General features: G+C 50.0%; 6 protein-coding genes across 6 annotated transcripts; 4 read left to right on the plus strand and 2 right to left on the minus strand.

Annotated features, from left to right (window-relative positions):
* Nucleotides 1-341: 341 nt before the first annotated feature.
* On the plus strand, nucleotides 342-1510 carry FSUBG_11233 (GABA permease; the record flags this gene model as incomplete). The annotated part of the gene is made up of 3 exons (XM_036675894.1): nucleotides 342-508; nucleotides 845-1041; nucleotides 1161-1510. 3 exons carry the CDS (start codon nucleotides 342-344, stop codon nucleotides 1508-1510), a joined length of 714 nt encoding a protein of 237 aa, XP_036533308.1.
* Nucleotides 1511-3619: 2109 nt separating this feature from the next.
* FSUBG_11234 (tubulin alpha chain) lies at nucleotides 3620-5332 on the plus strand (the record flags this gene model as incomplete). Its single annotated transcript, XM_036675895.1, has 5 exons — nucleotides 3620-3631; nucleotides 3806-3864; nucleotides 3935-4245; nucleotides 4300-4803; nucleotides 4857-5332. 5 exons carry the CDS (start codon nucleotides 3620-3622, stop codon nucleotides 5330-5332), a joined length of 1362 nt encoding a protein of 453 aa, XP_036533309.1.
* Nucleotides 5333-6122: 790 nt separating this feature from the next.
* FSUBG_11235 (nucleolar 12) lies at nucleotides 6123-7969 on the minus strand (the record flags this gene model as incomplete). Its single annotated transcript, XM_036675896.1, has 4 exons — nucleotides 6123-6605; nucleotides 6665-7786; nucleotides 7840-7906; nucleotides 7959-7969. The coding sequence occupies 4 exons, from the start codon at nucleotides 7967-7969 to the stop codon at nucleotides 6123-6125; spliced, it is 1683 nt and encodes a 560-aa protein (XP_036533310.1).
* Nucleotides 7970-8628: 659 nt separating this feature from the next.
* Nucleotides 8629-10682, plus strand: FSUBG_11236 (DEP1 regulator of phospholipid metabolism; the record flags this gene model as incomplete). The annotated part of the gene is made up of 4 exons (XM_036675897.1): nucleotides 8629-9601; nucleotides 9653-9722; nucleotides 9772-10255; nucleotides 10308-10682. 4 exons carry the CDS (start codon nucleotides 8629-8631, stop codon nucleotides 10680-10682), a joined length of 1902 nt encoding a protein of 633 aa, XP_036533311.1.
* Nucleotides 10683-11176: 494 nt separating this feature from the next.
* Nucleotides 11177-11511, minus strand: FSUBG_11237 (uncharacterized protein; the record flags this gene model as incomplete). Its single annotated transcript, XM_036675898.1, has 3 exons — nucleotides 11177-11265; nucleotides 11322-11446; nucleotides 11501-11511. 3 exons carry the CDS (start codon nucleotides 11509-11511, stop codon nucleotides 11177-11179), a joined length of 225 nt encoding a protein of 74 aa, XP_036533312.1.
* Nucleotides 11512-12145: 634 nt separating this feature from the next.
* FSUBG_11238 (PTA1-pre-tRNA processing PF I subunit) lies at nucleotides 12146-14508 on the plus strand (the record flags this gene model as incomplete). Its single annotated transcript, XM_036675899.1, has 5 exons — nucleotides 12146-12480; nucleotides 12534-12699; nucleotides 12751-12878; nucleotides 12937-14336; nucleotides 14387-14508. 5 exons carry the CDS (start codon nucleotides 12146-12148, stop codon nucleotides 14506-14508), a joined length of 2151 nt encoding a protein of 716 aa, XP_036533313.1.
* Nucleotides 14509-14927: the final 419 nt, after the last annotated feature.

Consider the following 14927-nt stretch of genomic DNA (forward strand, 5'->3'; position numbering starts at 1 on the left):
TAGCGCATATTATCTCACTTGAAGCTAGCTACCTGCTAATGGATCAAATGAATGATTGCCCCGCGATCAAATACAGTTAAACCAGGGTTAGTTGATAGCTGAGAGATAACTGTATTCTGGGGAATACCTATCTAGTGCAATTGGCTAACACTATTTCTTGATCTTGTCGTCTCTTGATGATATACATCTTCAACGGCACTGGGGAAGCTTGTTCTGTGATCAGAGGGACAAACTCCCCCCGAGCCTTTCTATTCTATTATATGTGAGGTGCCTATTGACTTTTCTTCACCACGGATAAATCTTCAACACTTTCAACTTGAATAGAAAGCTAATAACTCAACATGGCATCTATATCTGATAGAGGCCCTGATGCCGTCAAGAAGATGGATCCTCGCAACTCCATCGCTGCCGACTTTGCCAAAGATGCAGTTATTCACGATTTTGGTTATAGTTCCACATATGCCAGCTTCTTCGTTCCCTGGGCGCCATGTACAATGGCTATGGCCTCGTAAGTCACCTAGTTACTTCTACTCCATACTCGAGATGCTTGCGACAAAGGCCCGATCCAAGTATCCACTGAAGACTAACAATAGCTATAGACCTATTTGCGGCATCTTCATAGCTGTCTCCTCTTAAATCAACTATGGCGGCTATTGGGGACTAACTTGGTAGTTTCCATCGCTGATGGAAACTATCCTGCAACTCAAACAATGAGGACTCTGCACTGACCATAAATATTCAGGGGCTGCGTTACCTCTTCATTCCTTTTCCTCTCGTGGGCTCTCACTTACCGCAGAGTTCTGTTCATCGATGCCATTCAATGACACCAACTATTGGTGGACAGTTGCACTCGCACCTCCGTCGATATCCCGTCCTCTGTCTTCGTCGCAGGCATGACCAACATCATGAATGCCCTCACAATCATTGTCAGTTTTGCTTGGGCATCTTCCAGCTCAGTCTGTATCATCATCGGCCTCTTTACCGGCTGGGTACCGACCAGTTCTATCATCTTGCGGTCGCCATATCTACCTGTGCTGCTTGGTTTTTCACGGCATCTATCAGGATGGACAAAGCCAGCCTGTTTTCATCTCCTATGGTACCTTTCCAACCCTTTATTTTCTATCTCATGCATTATCAATTTGGTTGACTTAGAGTGACAGTAACCCTTGTTCTCGTCTCCTCGGCCTGTTTTGTCATTGGACTCCCCGTCGCCCAAAGGACCCAGGGTATTTCTTTTACTTCTGCCACTACCGTCTTTGGAGACTACACCAACTACGGTGACTGGGACGAGACTGTTTCTGTTACGTTCAGCTTCTTTTGTGCCGTATGGGTCATCACTGGTTGGAATGCACCGTCAGCCGTGGCAGAGGAGACTCATAATGCGCGGATAGTTGTACCTCCCTCCATCATCAACACGTATTGCCTACAAGCAGGTATGGGTATGCTATTTTGCATCTCGTTGGCTTTCTGCATTACCGGCATGGATGCAGCGGCATCTGATCCTACGTAAGTCTCATTTCACAGTAAACTGGTAACATGTCCTGCCTGGAAGCACGAGACCTTACCCATGTGTGCAAACACTAACCGGCTCCCTTTAGCGGCTACGCTGCCTTTACTCTTCTAATGAGCGCTGGGGTCTCAAGGTCGCGGGAGCTTTCCTGCTCACCATCTTCCTAAATACCTCCATCGGTGGCGCGGCTGTTTTGGTCATGATGTCTTGTCAGACAGCTGCCTTTGCACGGGATGGGGAGATGATGCTCCTCAACTAAAACCTATCATACGTCTCGCCCCGGAGCAATATGCCAGTTTTTTTTTTTGAAACAACGGTTCTCACGATTGGCGGCATGCTTATGTTATGTCTGGGATTTTCTCCTATTGCTTCCGAGACCATATACTCCCTGGCTGTCATCGCGATCATGGTATTGTACGCACTACCCATGGTATTCAGAGTCTTCGATAGTGGACAATGGGTTCCGGGCCCGTGGAATATGTAATGTTTGACAGCCTCTGGGATGTAGATGATGTTGGACACCTTTCACGGGCAATATGTCTTTGTAGCCAATGCCTTCAGTGCCCGTTGCCATGAATCCTTTGGGGGGTTTGTATGTACCATACGTCGAGCGAAGTTGCCTTCTCTGTGAGATACAAAAACATGTCTTATCAGCCTTTTTACGCCTTGTATATCCATTCCGACTATTGAATATTCTCAGGATAGGGTTGCGCCTATATTAGTATCTAATGGGTTTATATATATATAGGAAATAATGGCAGAGCCGTTGCCAAACGGTATTGATATCAAAGGTTTGGCCGTAACTGTAATCTCTTCAGTGGCAGCGCCGTTGCACAAACGAAACGAGGAGCCATTCATATCCGCTGAATATGATTTTAGATGTGTGTGTATAGGGAGGCAAGAAAGCCTACAGAACCTCTATCTTAAGTGACAAAAATTACCGATAGTAAACTTATCTGAATTCAGCCGTATATTCGTCTCACTTTTAGACTACACGCCCTGAGCTTTGTTCGTCCCTAAGGGCCGTCGATTTAAGGCTAGTTCTATAGCTCACCACTCGCGAACAAGACTTCTGGGTATTGGCATACGGGTCCTTTAATAGGCCTTCCCCAATACACTGGGTATGGACCAATCCTCTCGTGATATGTACTCCTCTAGTAGGGTGTTGTCTGTAGTCAGGGAGTCTCATGGCTATAGTCACCTGTATAATCACTGAAAATTCCGCCCCGAGCTTGATATCCTGGTGCCTTGCCGCATTCCTATCTGGTAGCCTGGAGTGATGATTTCAGGCACCGAAATTAATACACGCCTCGACTACAAGCCATTGAAGTTGTGACCAGACTGGACAAGTCAGGAAACATGAAATGTCCACGAGCGGCGACTCTATATGCGATGGTAGCTGTAAAAAGGTAAGGTAAGGAAGAAGATCGAGATATAGTTACATTGAAATACAGGCACGGACAGCTAAGTGTTTTTAGTTCAATGTTCTCCCCCACTCTCCAATTAGAACCGACATGTCGCAATTTTGTAGCTAAAAGCTAGAAGGCTACCCGTTGGCTCGAGCCGGGGGGGGGCCAACTAAGCAAGCTGTTGTAAGTCATAATAAAGATGCTAGATGAAGGCCTTGAGAGTCAATACATTGTAGCTGTTCAATAGGTACCTTACCTACCAACTCTCTCTCTTTGACCTATCACTGAATCTAATGCCAACAAACCATTCCCGGGTGAGCAAATCCCACCTGAATGCCCCTTGCAAGCGCAGTTCTCCCACTGTCAAGGGTCCCCAGGCTTCCCTGTCAATTGGCGGTGAGAGGCACCTCAGGTACGAGCTGGCACTGCCAAAATCTGCCTGTTGCACATGTACCTCCTGATAGCTCTGGCGGGCCTAGCAATGTTTGTTGACGACCCCGCCACCAATTGGATGTCCCACTGCAGCAGCACACCCACAGATTGGAACTCCAAACACCCACCCCGAAAACCATCACCACCTCAGGCCCCTTCTTCCCCTTCCCCCTTCAAGCGCTGCGCGCGTACAGTATTTCTTTCCCCGTCTTAACTCTCCCCCGACTTCAACCTCTCGCCGTAGCTTCTTTAGCTTCATCCAGACAAAATGAAGGGCGAGGTATGTCTACAATTATGCTGCAGCCCGTCTCTCCGCTGTAGTGCATTGCTTCGCTCTGCTCGAGATACCTTTTGTCTGTTCCACTTGGTGTCTGGAGCTGTGCAGCTGGGGCGCCCCCTTATTATCCTTTGAAGCTGCTATCCGACCTCGCGATGCTGATTCTCTGCTATCCAGATTCTTCACCTCCACCTGGGCCAGGCTGGTACCCAGCTCGGTAACTCTGCTTGGGAGCTGTACGTTGTCTCCCTGGATTGTCAAATAACGCCACCCTCACGAACTTGAAGCTGACTGGCCTCTGAATAGCTACCTTCTCGAGCACGGTCTCGGCCCCGATGGTCGCCCCGACCCCAATGCTCCCGATATTGGTGACCCTGGCTCTTTCGAGACTTTCTTCACCGAGACCAGCAGCGGGAAGCATGTTCCTCGATCTCTCTTCGTCGATCTTGACCCCTCTCCTATTGACGAGATCCGAACTGGCGAATACCGTAACCTTTTCCACCCCGAGTTGTTGATCAGCGGCAAGGAGGATGCCGCCAACAACTATGCTCGTGGTCACTATACCATTGGCAAGGAGATGGTTGACAATGTCATTGACCGCATTCGTCGCGTCGCCGGTGAGCTCTTTCGACACCTCTGTACTTTCACTCAATGCTGACCGCATAATTCAGACAACTGCCAGTCTCTTCAGGGTTTCCTGATCTTCCACTCCTTCGGTGGTGGTACCGGTTCTGGTTTTGGTGCTCTTCTCCTCGAGCGTCTCTCTACCGAGTACGGCAAGAAGTCCAAACTCGAGTTTGCCGTTTACCCTGCTCCCCGAACCTCAACTGCCGTCGTTGAGCCTTACAACGCTGTTCTCTCTACCCACAGCACTATTGAGAACTCTGACTGTACTTTCCTCGTCGATAACGAGGCTGTTTACGACATCTGCCGTCGCAACCTCGATATTCCTCGACCCTCGTACGAGCACCTGAACCGCCTTATTGCTCAGGTTGTCAGCTCCATCACATCCTCTCTCCGATTTGACGGCGCCCTCAACGTCGATCTCAACGAGTTCCAGACCAATTTGGTTCCCTACCCTCGAATTCACTATCCTCTCATCAGCTACGCCCCTGTCATCTCCTCTGCCAAGAGTGAGCACGAGAGCTTCAAGGTACAGGAGCTTACCTTCCAGTGTAAGTCCTGCTCATGTTATAGTTACATCCTCGAAGATACTGACTCCCCATAGGCTTCGAGCCCAACAACCAGATGGTTGTCTGCGATCCCCGAAACGGCAAGTACATGGCTGTCGCTCTTCTGTACCGCGGTGATGTCGTTCCCCGCGACTGTAACGCCGCGATCGCTGCCCTCAAGGCCAAGGCCTCATTCAACTTGGTCGAGTGGTGCCCCACTGGTTTCAAGCTCGGCATCAACTACCAGAAGCCCATGGCCGTCCCCGCCGCTCCTGAGGCTGGAGGTCTTGCCCCCGTCAAGCGATCCGTCTCTATGCTTTCCAACACCACCGCCATCGCTGAGGCTTGGTCTCGGCTCGACTACAAGTTCGACCTCATGCACAGCAAGCGTGCTTTCGTACACTGGTATGTTGGTGAGGGTATGGAGGAAGGCGAGTTCACCGAGGCCCGAGAGGACCTCGCTGCTCTGGAGAAGGATTATGAGGAGGTTGCTGCCGATTCCTTCGAGCCTGAGGAGGAGCTCGAGTACTAGACGATCGGACAAGGCGAGTTTATGTAATCTCTTTCGACTTCTTTGACGACATGTTTTAAGCGATGGCTCGGACAGGGCTCACGCCCGCGAAGCAATGTACAGAAAAGAGTTGCGGAGGAAGTTGTTTAAGATTCCCGTGATTTTTGAGGTGGCACACATATGGGGGTAAAGATGTGTTGGTCACCAAGCGCCAGAGTTTGGCTCAGGGTACCCCGTTAGTACATGGTCTTGAATGTTGGTGCCAGGCCCTGATAGACGAGACTATCCCTCGACGCAAGCTTGGTGCCTTTGTTAGCAGGCACGTAAAATTGATGATATATCCATTTTCATTAAAATAGTTTTGCCCTCGGCCTAGTTTTACGTCCGCTGATATGAGAACCACCTAACTAACCACACCAACGTACTGGGCTAGCTCCAACGAAGTCGTCGTGATGTAACCATGATTTGTACCAAGATTCCGTCTCAGAATTCTGAATCTTGACACAAAAACTACAAACGTACGTAAGCATTAAACGCATAAGCCAAAATTAGTGCTTTATATACTGGTGAACTCTGTACAACTCTATGAACTTTTCAACATCACCCCGATAAGTATTCAAGTACCTTTGTTTCTCATCTAAGCGGCCAGGACTTGCCAGGGCAGCTAAGGCCGAAAAATCACTCGCAAACTTTCCGGGGCGTGGAGCCCTCTTTTTAACAACACCATCCTCGTCCTCATCTCACACATGAAAAGAGCACATATCCCATATGTCAACCACTAGCGATATGAGTGCTATCCACCATAAAACGTTCAGCTCTTCTTCTTCCACTCGGCAGCTCTCCTTGCACCTCGGTTTTGGGGCCTGCCGGACCTGCCCTTGCCCTTGCCCTTCTTGCCTAGTTTAAGATCTTTGGGTGTGCCATCCTTAGCTGAAGCACGGCGGCCTTCAAAAACGAACTGCTCGGGTCCTTTGATATTGGACGGGATGTTCTGAGCAGCTTCGGAAGCACCCTGTGTTGAGGGGCGCTTCTTGTGGCGTTGCTGCACGGCGGCCGAGCGGCCGAGAAGCTTGCTTGTACGTCCAGCCATGGACTGCTCCTCAGGTGTAGCCTTGTGCTTGTATTTTGTGCTCTTAGCGGCGCCATGAGGAACGATGTTCTTACCCCTGGCTCGCTCCTGGGCAAGAGCCGTCTTGCGAGGATCCTTGGCTCGAGTGACTCGCAACTTACGCGGTAACATGGGAGGGAATTTCTTGCCATCAAGGAGTAAGGCTGCCTCGACATCGTTGCCATCCTGGAAAATCATGTTAGCAGCTGGTCTGATCGAAGTAAGTAAGACAACCGTGGACTTACATAAAATTGGACATAGGCGAAACCCTTGCCTACACGAGTCTTGGAATCTCGAACTACTCGGACGTTTTCAACCTTGCCCTGAGTGCTGAAAGTTCGCCAAAGACCTTCTTCGACATCGGATGGGGTCTTGTTCTTCTTCTTCTCCGTAGTGTCACCATCCGCGTTGGTGTTCAAGACGGTCTCATCGTCAACAAACCCGAGGTTGCCAACAAACACACATCGGCGGTGATCAGTGGGACTGGGGTGAGCGACACTATCGACTCTAAGGTGCCTTTCAAGGACCTGGGTACCATTGAGTTCTGCTGCAGCCTTACGAGCAGCCGCTGAGGTTGAGTACACGACATATGCATTGGCGGACTTGGTCGTCGCGTCCATCAGGCTCTTTGTAATGTAAGCTGCTCGCTTAGGGAGAGAGCCACCTGCGAAAGCAACGGAACGGAAACGCAGTGACTCGATGGTTTGCGGAGGAGTGGCATCTTTTTCCAGAATGGATGACAGATGGGCCATGAGGGTCTTCTTGGCGGTCTTGGAATTGATTGCTTCTGTGGACACATTGGCGAGGAAGACCGTTCGCGCTGCCTTCTCGATGTCTGATGATTTGTTGTCCTTGGCGAGGGTCTCATGGACGGGAATGTCACTGTCGTTGCCGGCATCCTCGTCCTCCGCGACAGCCTTTTCGGTCTTATTCAGAGCGTCGTTCTTTTGTCGCTTGCCAGCGCGCTCAGCTTCCTCCTCCGCAACAAGTTTGTCCAGGTATTTGCCCTCCAGATCGTCGTTGTCGTTTTTTCTCTTTCGTTTCCGATCCTTGTTTGACTTGTCTTCTGTCGCATCAATAATGTCGTCGAGCTCTACTGGCGCATCCTTCATGCGCTCGTCGGAAGATTCTTCCTCTTCCTCTTGCTCGTCGTCACTCTTCCCCTCTGGTTCCGAAGCGTCAGATCCATCCTCTTCCTCGTCTGAGGGACCATCTTCTTCGAAGCTCAGCTCTTCGCTAATCTCAGAGAGGACCTCATCGTCGGCGTCTTGTTCTTCGAGCTGCACCCTTGGCTTGGGAGGTTCCCGAACCTTTTGTTCCACCAACGTTGAGTATCTTGACTTAACTGGAGCCTGGACAGGACCAGCCTGCAAATGATGAGCATGGATCAAGTCAAATGGTTAGATGTCGCAAAACTTACACTGGACGCAAAAAGAGCGTCGAGAGTGGGGTCCACCGCCTTGGAAGAAGCTGCCAGGCCCTTTGAACTGTTTTTTGTGAGATCTTTGTCCATAAAGGCATCAAGGATCAGCAGCTTACCGTTTTGCCATTGTGTCAGATTCAGTACTGTTTGTGCTGAATTGGAAAAGTTGTCGACTCTTGTGCACTCTTTTTGACCCGCGACGAAAAAGACATGAGCCAGAAAAAAAGTCCCAGGCTCAGTACAGAAGACCCACAATCAGATTGCCCGGGACATAGTCATTGGGTCGATAACCTTAGCCAATCGATAAGCTCTTGTAGCACCGACATCGAGCATTTCTGCCGTCAAGGACCGCCTTTTTACGGGCCCCGTCATTCTCTTGGCGCTCGCCCCAAGCCCAGAGACGCCCAGGGCAGCCAGCGCAAACCGGGGCCGCACCGTACCCATCCCATTCACTCTCTCTACTCTCTGTTCCCCTCCACCAGCCCAACTTGTCGAATACAAGTTTCCTAGCTCTTCCTTACCTTAAATTCCTCTTTGGAATCTCTCATGCCAGACGGAGATCGGCCCAATCGGTTGTTTCTGAGCTCGCATTCACCTTCTCACGCTCCCGCTTCAAGTTCTTGCGTCCTCGATTGTCTAGCGACCATTCCTCGTCACCCGTCACCGCGGGCGCGCTCCCACGACTTTGCGATCGACCAAAGCACTGTCTCCCGCCCAACGATACGAGAAAACACAATAGTTTCATCGAGTCAATATATAGACACGTAATCGCGTCCTTTGGCAGCCATGGCTGCCACTGCTTCCGCACCTCCTCCTCTCTCCTCCCCGGCGCTTGGAGTTGCCGATCATGAGGATAGCAACATCTCCAGCCCCCTCAGTGAGGTTGACACGAAAGACGACCACGACGAAGACATTGAGCATATGAATCTCGATCATGATGACGAAGATAGCGTCAGGCGTAGCCCTCGAAAGAAGCCACCACCTACCTCTGACTCGGACAGCGTTCTCTCTGATGCCCACTCCGACGTACCCTCGGATGGCAACGTCACAGAAGCTGAGACTGAGCGACTATATGATACACCAAGGCACCAGAGGCAACGAGACGTTGTAGTGGACCAATTTAACGAGGGTCAAGTCTACGAACACACTCCCAGCAAGCTACGCAGGACCGCCAACCTGCACAACGACGACGACGATGAATCTGCAATAGACGATGACGATGCTTCTACTGGCTCCCCCACAATAGGCGAAAATTCGCCTACAAAACATGCCATTGTACACAATGCAGGAGAGGAAGACGAGCACAAAAATGACGCCCAGGAGCGGAAGCGGAAGCGTTCACCCGCCGCCGATCAATCAGAAACCGAACAGCCGCTTAGAAAACGGGCAAGTTCAGAGCATGCGACTGATGTGAACACCCCCCAGCAGCTCGAAGAGACTATTCTGCAAGATGTGAACACCCCTGCACATGAAAGCACCGGCACACATACACCCACCGAAGACACTGATGCTTCTCCCCAAAAGAGATCTACCAACAGAGAAACTGATCTGGCAGAGCGTCTTTCGCGCGCCGTGAAAAAGAATACACGTGGATCCAAACGAAAAGCAGCAGCAGTTGCTGATCTTGACCCAGACACTGACAGTGGAAGTCATGATGGCGCGCGCGACAGCGCCAGGGGAACAGACGTTGATCACCACGACGAAGCTGATGCAGATGCGGACGAAGAAGTTGACTCAGCTACTGCACATGATGAAGAGCGTAAGAACATATTTTCTCATGATCCAGATCATCTTACTTATCTTATCACAGTGGAACGAAAACAAGCCGCTTTCAAGGATTGGACTGTTATCGAGGAAATGTTTGGGGTGTTTCGTGATAGGTGCGTTATATCGTCAAAGCAAGCATACACCCGCTGATATCTTGTCTAGACTCTACAAAGACCGACTTGAACGACTGGAAAAGGAAGAACAGTCACTCCTTGCCAGCGAACCGACACATCCCGAGTACCTAAACATGAAGCAGTGTTTGGATGACCGACTAGAACAAAAACTACGCGAAATAAACAATGAGCACGAATATCGGCTCAAGGCTCACGAACGACGGTCCGTTGCCCAGCGAGCCCAAATATGGGGACAATACTACCAAGCGGTTCGTGAGAAGAGAGAAAGGACCCTGGAAGCCCTTAACCAAGAGTGGTACGACATCCAAACTGCAAGGCGAAGCGCACACAGCTTGCAGGACTGCGGCTTGCTCTACCCCAAGGATCCCGCACAGCGCGTGAGAAATGCGATCGCCTACAATACCGAGGTCTCAGCACTAGCTACAATTGCAAAGTACGAAGGGTTCCCTGCAGGCCCCGAGATGAGCGGGGCGACACCGTCGGAAATGGAAGACGATATAGCTGCCATTGAGGTACGTTGATAACACGGGTCAGCTCTCAGAGCACTGAGCTGACTATCGTAAGCGAGCCAAGCGATCACGACATAAGCCAGTAAACCAACGACGAGAGGAATACTATGCTCAGCCATTTGATCGCCTCGGACCCGCTGGTGAACAATTCCTTCGAGAGACGCCGTGGGCCAATCCAAATCACTTACTTCACAAGATGCACCCTACAGCTGCTCCAACGGAAGCAGTTCCGGACGATATGACTAGCCGTGGTGCGCACCAAGCTTCTGTGCCTCCTGGCGCCCAAATCACGCAGTCTCCATCACTCTCGGCACGACTATCAGAGTCTCCAGAATTGACAAGAACGTTACTTAGCCCGGCTCACCAAGCCAAACGGGTCAGAAACAGTCTGCCCGGCGTCAACCGCGGTACAAAAGCAGAAGCTACATAGATGCTGAGTGTGTAGGATTTGTGGTTGAACATATCCACCGGATAGGACTGAATTGGTAAAACTATGGGACATCTTGCTTTTGTACTCGGATTTTGTGATACCCAGGGGAGATGATCGGTTCAGGCCGCCACGGCTCGGGCTGTCTTTTTCTTTTTCTTTTGGACTTGAGCGGCATTAGAATATTGTATTCGTCTGCGGCAGCTGGTATATATCTGTCTACTGCCATCAGTCGAGCGAAAGGCATCTACTTTGTAGGTAGTGGATAGCCAGTTGCTTGAGAGTCACTGTACAAAGGTCTTCATATACTTATACACACCCTGCACAGAATAGCTGGCAAACCTGTTATACATGAAAGAATGGGGAGTTTTCTGGGCGTTCTGCTTTGTAGGTCTTATGAATAGCAACGCTGCCTGTTGCCCTCTTATTCAACTTGCATCAGCATTGAAATTCCAGCGCTTAATCGTACATGTGGCCAGGCCACTTAGGTGAACTGTCTACTTGGAGGCAGATGGCTTCGCGGGCGCATCTGGAACCTTGACATCTTCGAAATTGTCTTGACCGACGGCGTTAAGCGTATACCAATCTAAACCATGTTAGCAGAGGATGACAACCACACAAGAGCTCTCTTTCTCTGCATACAGATGCTTCCAACGACAGCCAAGAGACCAAGGCCTGTCACTGCGTTTTTGACAAGATAGGGTCGTCGTGCTCGTACAAGCGCAGGGCCTTGTCGCAGACGGCGATCGTAGTATGTTGAGTGCGGGCTGTTTCGGAGTCATGATCAGCCCACTTCAGTGACAATTATTCAATAAACAAACCTGGTAGGCATTTTGGATTGTCGAGTTGTCAATTAGTATAAGAGTTATCCCGAGCCAGGTCGCAATGCAATTGAAGAGGGCTAATCGCTTGGACGCTGCGAGATATGGTTCTATCTCGAATGTACTTCGAGTGAATGTCGATGCGCCTTTGTACTGAGGTAAGAGGAATATTGCGGCTAAACATCGGCCGGAGGGAGGATGACCGTGACGTCTATCGAACTTACCTTACCTTAGAGGCTTAGGTACCTAGTTCCAGGTTCTTTGTGGAGCTTGCTTGCTTGCAAGGGTCTGTTCCCGTTTCCACGTTCCATATTCTTTGCTTTCGCGTCGCCATTTCAAAGATTCAGACCTGAGATATACCAAGCCTAACAGCGACAGCGACAACGACAACGACAGCGCGGAACGAATCACAGGCGTGTATGACAACGCCACGGCACGCGCGACTTCTGATTCTTTGATGAAGCTGAATAGTTGATGCAAAGCATGCACAGCTACAAAGCTTAAGCCTAGTCGCGCGACCACGGTTCAAGAGCCGCATCGGCATCTTTATCTACGAAAACCACTTCATCGCGCACTTGCAGGCAGCTCATAATTCTATCATCCGCCGACACCTACCGCCGCGACCGAGAATCCGACCGATAAATTATGGCAGCGAATCTTTCAGTGTCGGACCAGATCCGGCAGCTTGAAGATGCACGAAAGTTGGTTTTGGGAGATGTCAAGTATTACCCTAGTGTTGTCAAGGGAATACTACCCATCATCGGACCAAGTGCAGCGCTTGAGCTGCGAAGATGGGGCGCCGAATTTCTGGCTGAAGCTTTTTCGACGCCCGCTCTACCAAATGGAGAAAAGGAGACAATGCAACCTTATGTTTTACCAACATTGGAGTCTATGCTCGAGAATGAGCGTGAAGATCCTCAAGTTCTACGAAGTGTGATCCAATGCGTTGCCAGTATTTATCCCTTGGCGATGAGATGGATGTATGATGAGATTGCCCTGCGAGATGCAAGATTTAGCTAATGTGACTATGTAGTATCAACAACGGATACGACACAATAACTTGGGAAAGAATGGTAGCTGTGAAACAAAAGGTCCTCAGGATATGGGACAATGCTAGCCCTACTGTGAGGATCTGTTGCATTAAGTTCGCGCAACGTGTAGTTCTGGCACAGACAGCAGCGACGGGTTCTGAGCTACGAGTATGAGTCGGTGATCTAAATAAATGGAGTGTTGCTAACATATTGAAACAGTATGGTGGTACTCTAGATGTCTCGCTGGATAAAGTTCCCCCAAATCACCAGTCACTTGATCCTCGGAACTTGGAGGCTGAAGCGTCCGGACTCCTGGACCGAATGTTGACAACTCTGCAGGAGAGCAGGTAAGAAGGTTGCTTTTGATTGCAAATGCTCGTGCGACTAACTTTGCTCGAAACACAGCGATGCTCTGCTCGTAGACGCAACGTTGAACTGCATGTCTATCCTTGTGAGGACACGACCAGGAACCTCGAACAGGATCATCAATGCTCTCCTCAACTTTAATCCCCTCAAGCTCGCCAACTCTCCTCTAACCCCCAAGACCCGCGTCATGATCAGATCTATGGAGAAAACAACTCGAATGCTACTTATCCATCTTATCAAGCGAGATCCCAACAATCCGATGACTCATAGGATACAGCAGCACGTAGAACGCATGATGGAGATTATGGCAGAATTCTTTGACAATTCTGGACGGAAACGCCCCCTCGAGCCAGCACCACAAGGCGCCAACGACGCCAAACGACAGCGATTGTCCCCAGCACAAATTCAAATACCACCACTGGGCCCTGGCCCCCACAGCCTAGCAGACGTTTTCACACTCATCGACAATACTGCTCTCAAGAATTTCGATATCTCGCAAGTTCCCGCTCCTTTAGTCGCCAGGATCGCTGTCACCACGCTGTCGAGGCTTGACCCTCAGGTATTATCTAAAGCTGTCGATGGTATTCGCGGCCGTCTCGAGGCTCTAGCCAATGCTCCGGCTCCTGAGTTAAATCCCAACACCGCCCCGCTGGGCGTAGACGAAGATGATGATGACTATGAGCCTGATTTCTATCAGGCTGAGGACACAGAACAGATTCTCAACAAGCTAGATAGCTCACCCATGCATGATGCACCGGTATTGGACGATGGTCTAGCACTGAAATCATTCCACCTTCATCAGCCTAGTGCTCTAACCCCAGAAACGGCACTGACAGCAGGCAACGGAACAGTCACCCGGGTAATTGAGATGATGAAGTCACTAGAAGACCCGGCCAAGAAGAGCAAGGCTGGCTTCAGCAGATTAGCAGCTAGTTCTGGTAATCGGGATTCTTGGATGACAATACTGGCACGACTAGCAACGCGCTCTGTAGCCGGTCTCGAGGAAACCTCCATCAAAGAGGAGGGTAGCTCATCAGCACCCCAGTCCCTCAGCAACAATATTCGCGACGTTTTATATTCCTATGTGATGGAGGACTTCCGAAAGCATATTGATGTGGCGGTCTCATGGCTCTGCGAAGAGTGGTACAACGACAGACTACAACAGAAGAAGGGCGGCGATCGACCCTTGTACTACGAAAAGTGTTGCTTGCGTCTGATTGATGGATTTTTGCCATATCTGCACCCCCAGGACAAAGTGTTGACGCGATTCTTGAGTGAAATACCCGAGCTAAACAAGAACCTCCTGTCGCGCGTGAAGCACATGTGTCGCGACCCCAGCGTTGTTCAGCTCGCTTTGACAAGCCTTCTATACTTGGTCATGATGCGGCCACCTGTCAAAGATATTGCACTGGATACGGTGCAAGATATCTGGACCGAATGTATGTTGGATTTGAACCTCGTCTCAGGATAGTTGCTGACCCGTCACTAGTTGAAGAATCAAGACCTATGGCAGGCAAGTATTTGACCAAATATCGGCCAGCTTTCATTGAGTCTGCACGAAATGCAGCTGGTGACCCTGGACAGTCTGCATCACCTGCTATTACCACTTGACGCGGGCCGCTAGTTCTAGCACCGAAGTCATAATGGATTGTCAATTAATCAAAAGTGCAACAATATGCGATTGCCACTTTATCCGGTTGTATCAAAAGATGTAAATCGTCAAGATGATGATGGATGTATGGAGTTGCTCTAGCCACAAAACCCGGCTAGCTTAGCAAAGGAATGGCTTGACGTTACTTTTCAGACACACTAGCTACAGAAACAAAAGGCCTGGAGTGGATAACTGTCTCAGGATGACAGAAAACTAAATCACGAAGTGAGGCATTCAACGGCGTTAAAGGGTCGATACAGGATCGAAATATCAGTTGATGATGTGGAGGACGGCATTGTCTTTTTGGGTTGACTGCTGTGAAGCTGTAAAACAATTCATGGGACGCGCATCTACCGTTGCACATAACCAAGCATGGTTT

The sequence above is a fragment of the Fusarium subglutinans genome (assembly GCF_013396075.1).
Source record: "Fusarium subglutinans strain NRRL 66333 chromosome Unknown NRRL66333_c0000209, whole genome shotgun sequence".
Lineage (NCBI taxonomy): Eukaryota > Fungi > Ascomycota > Sordariomycetes > Hypocreales > Nectriaceae > Fusarium > Fusarium subglutinans.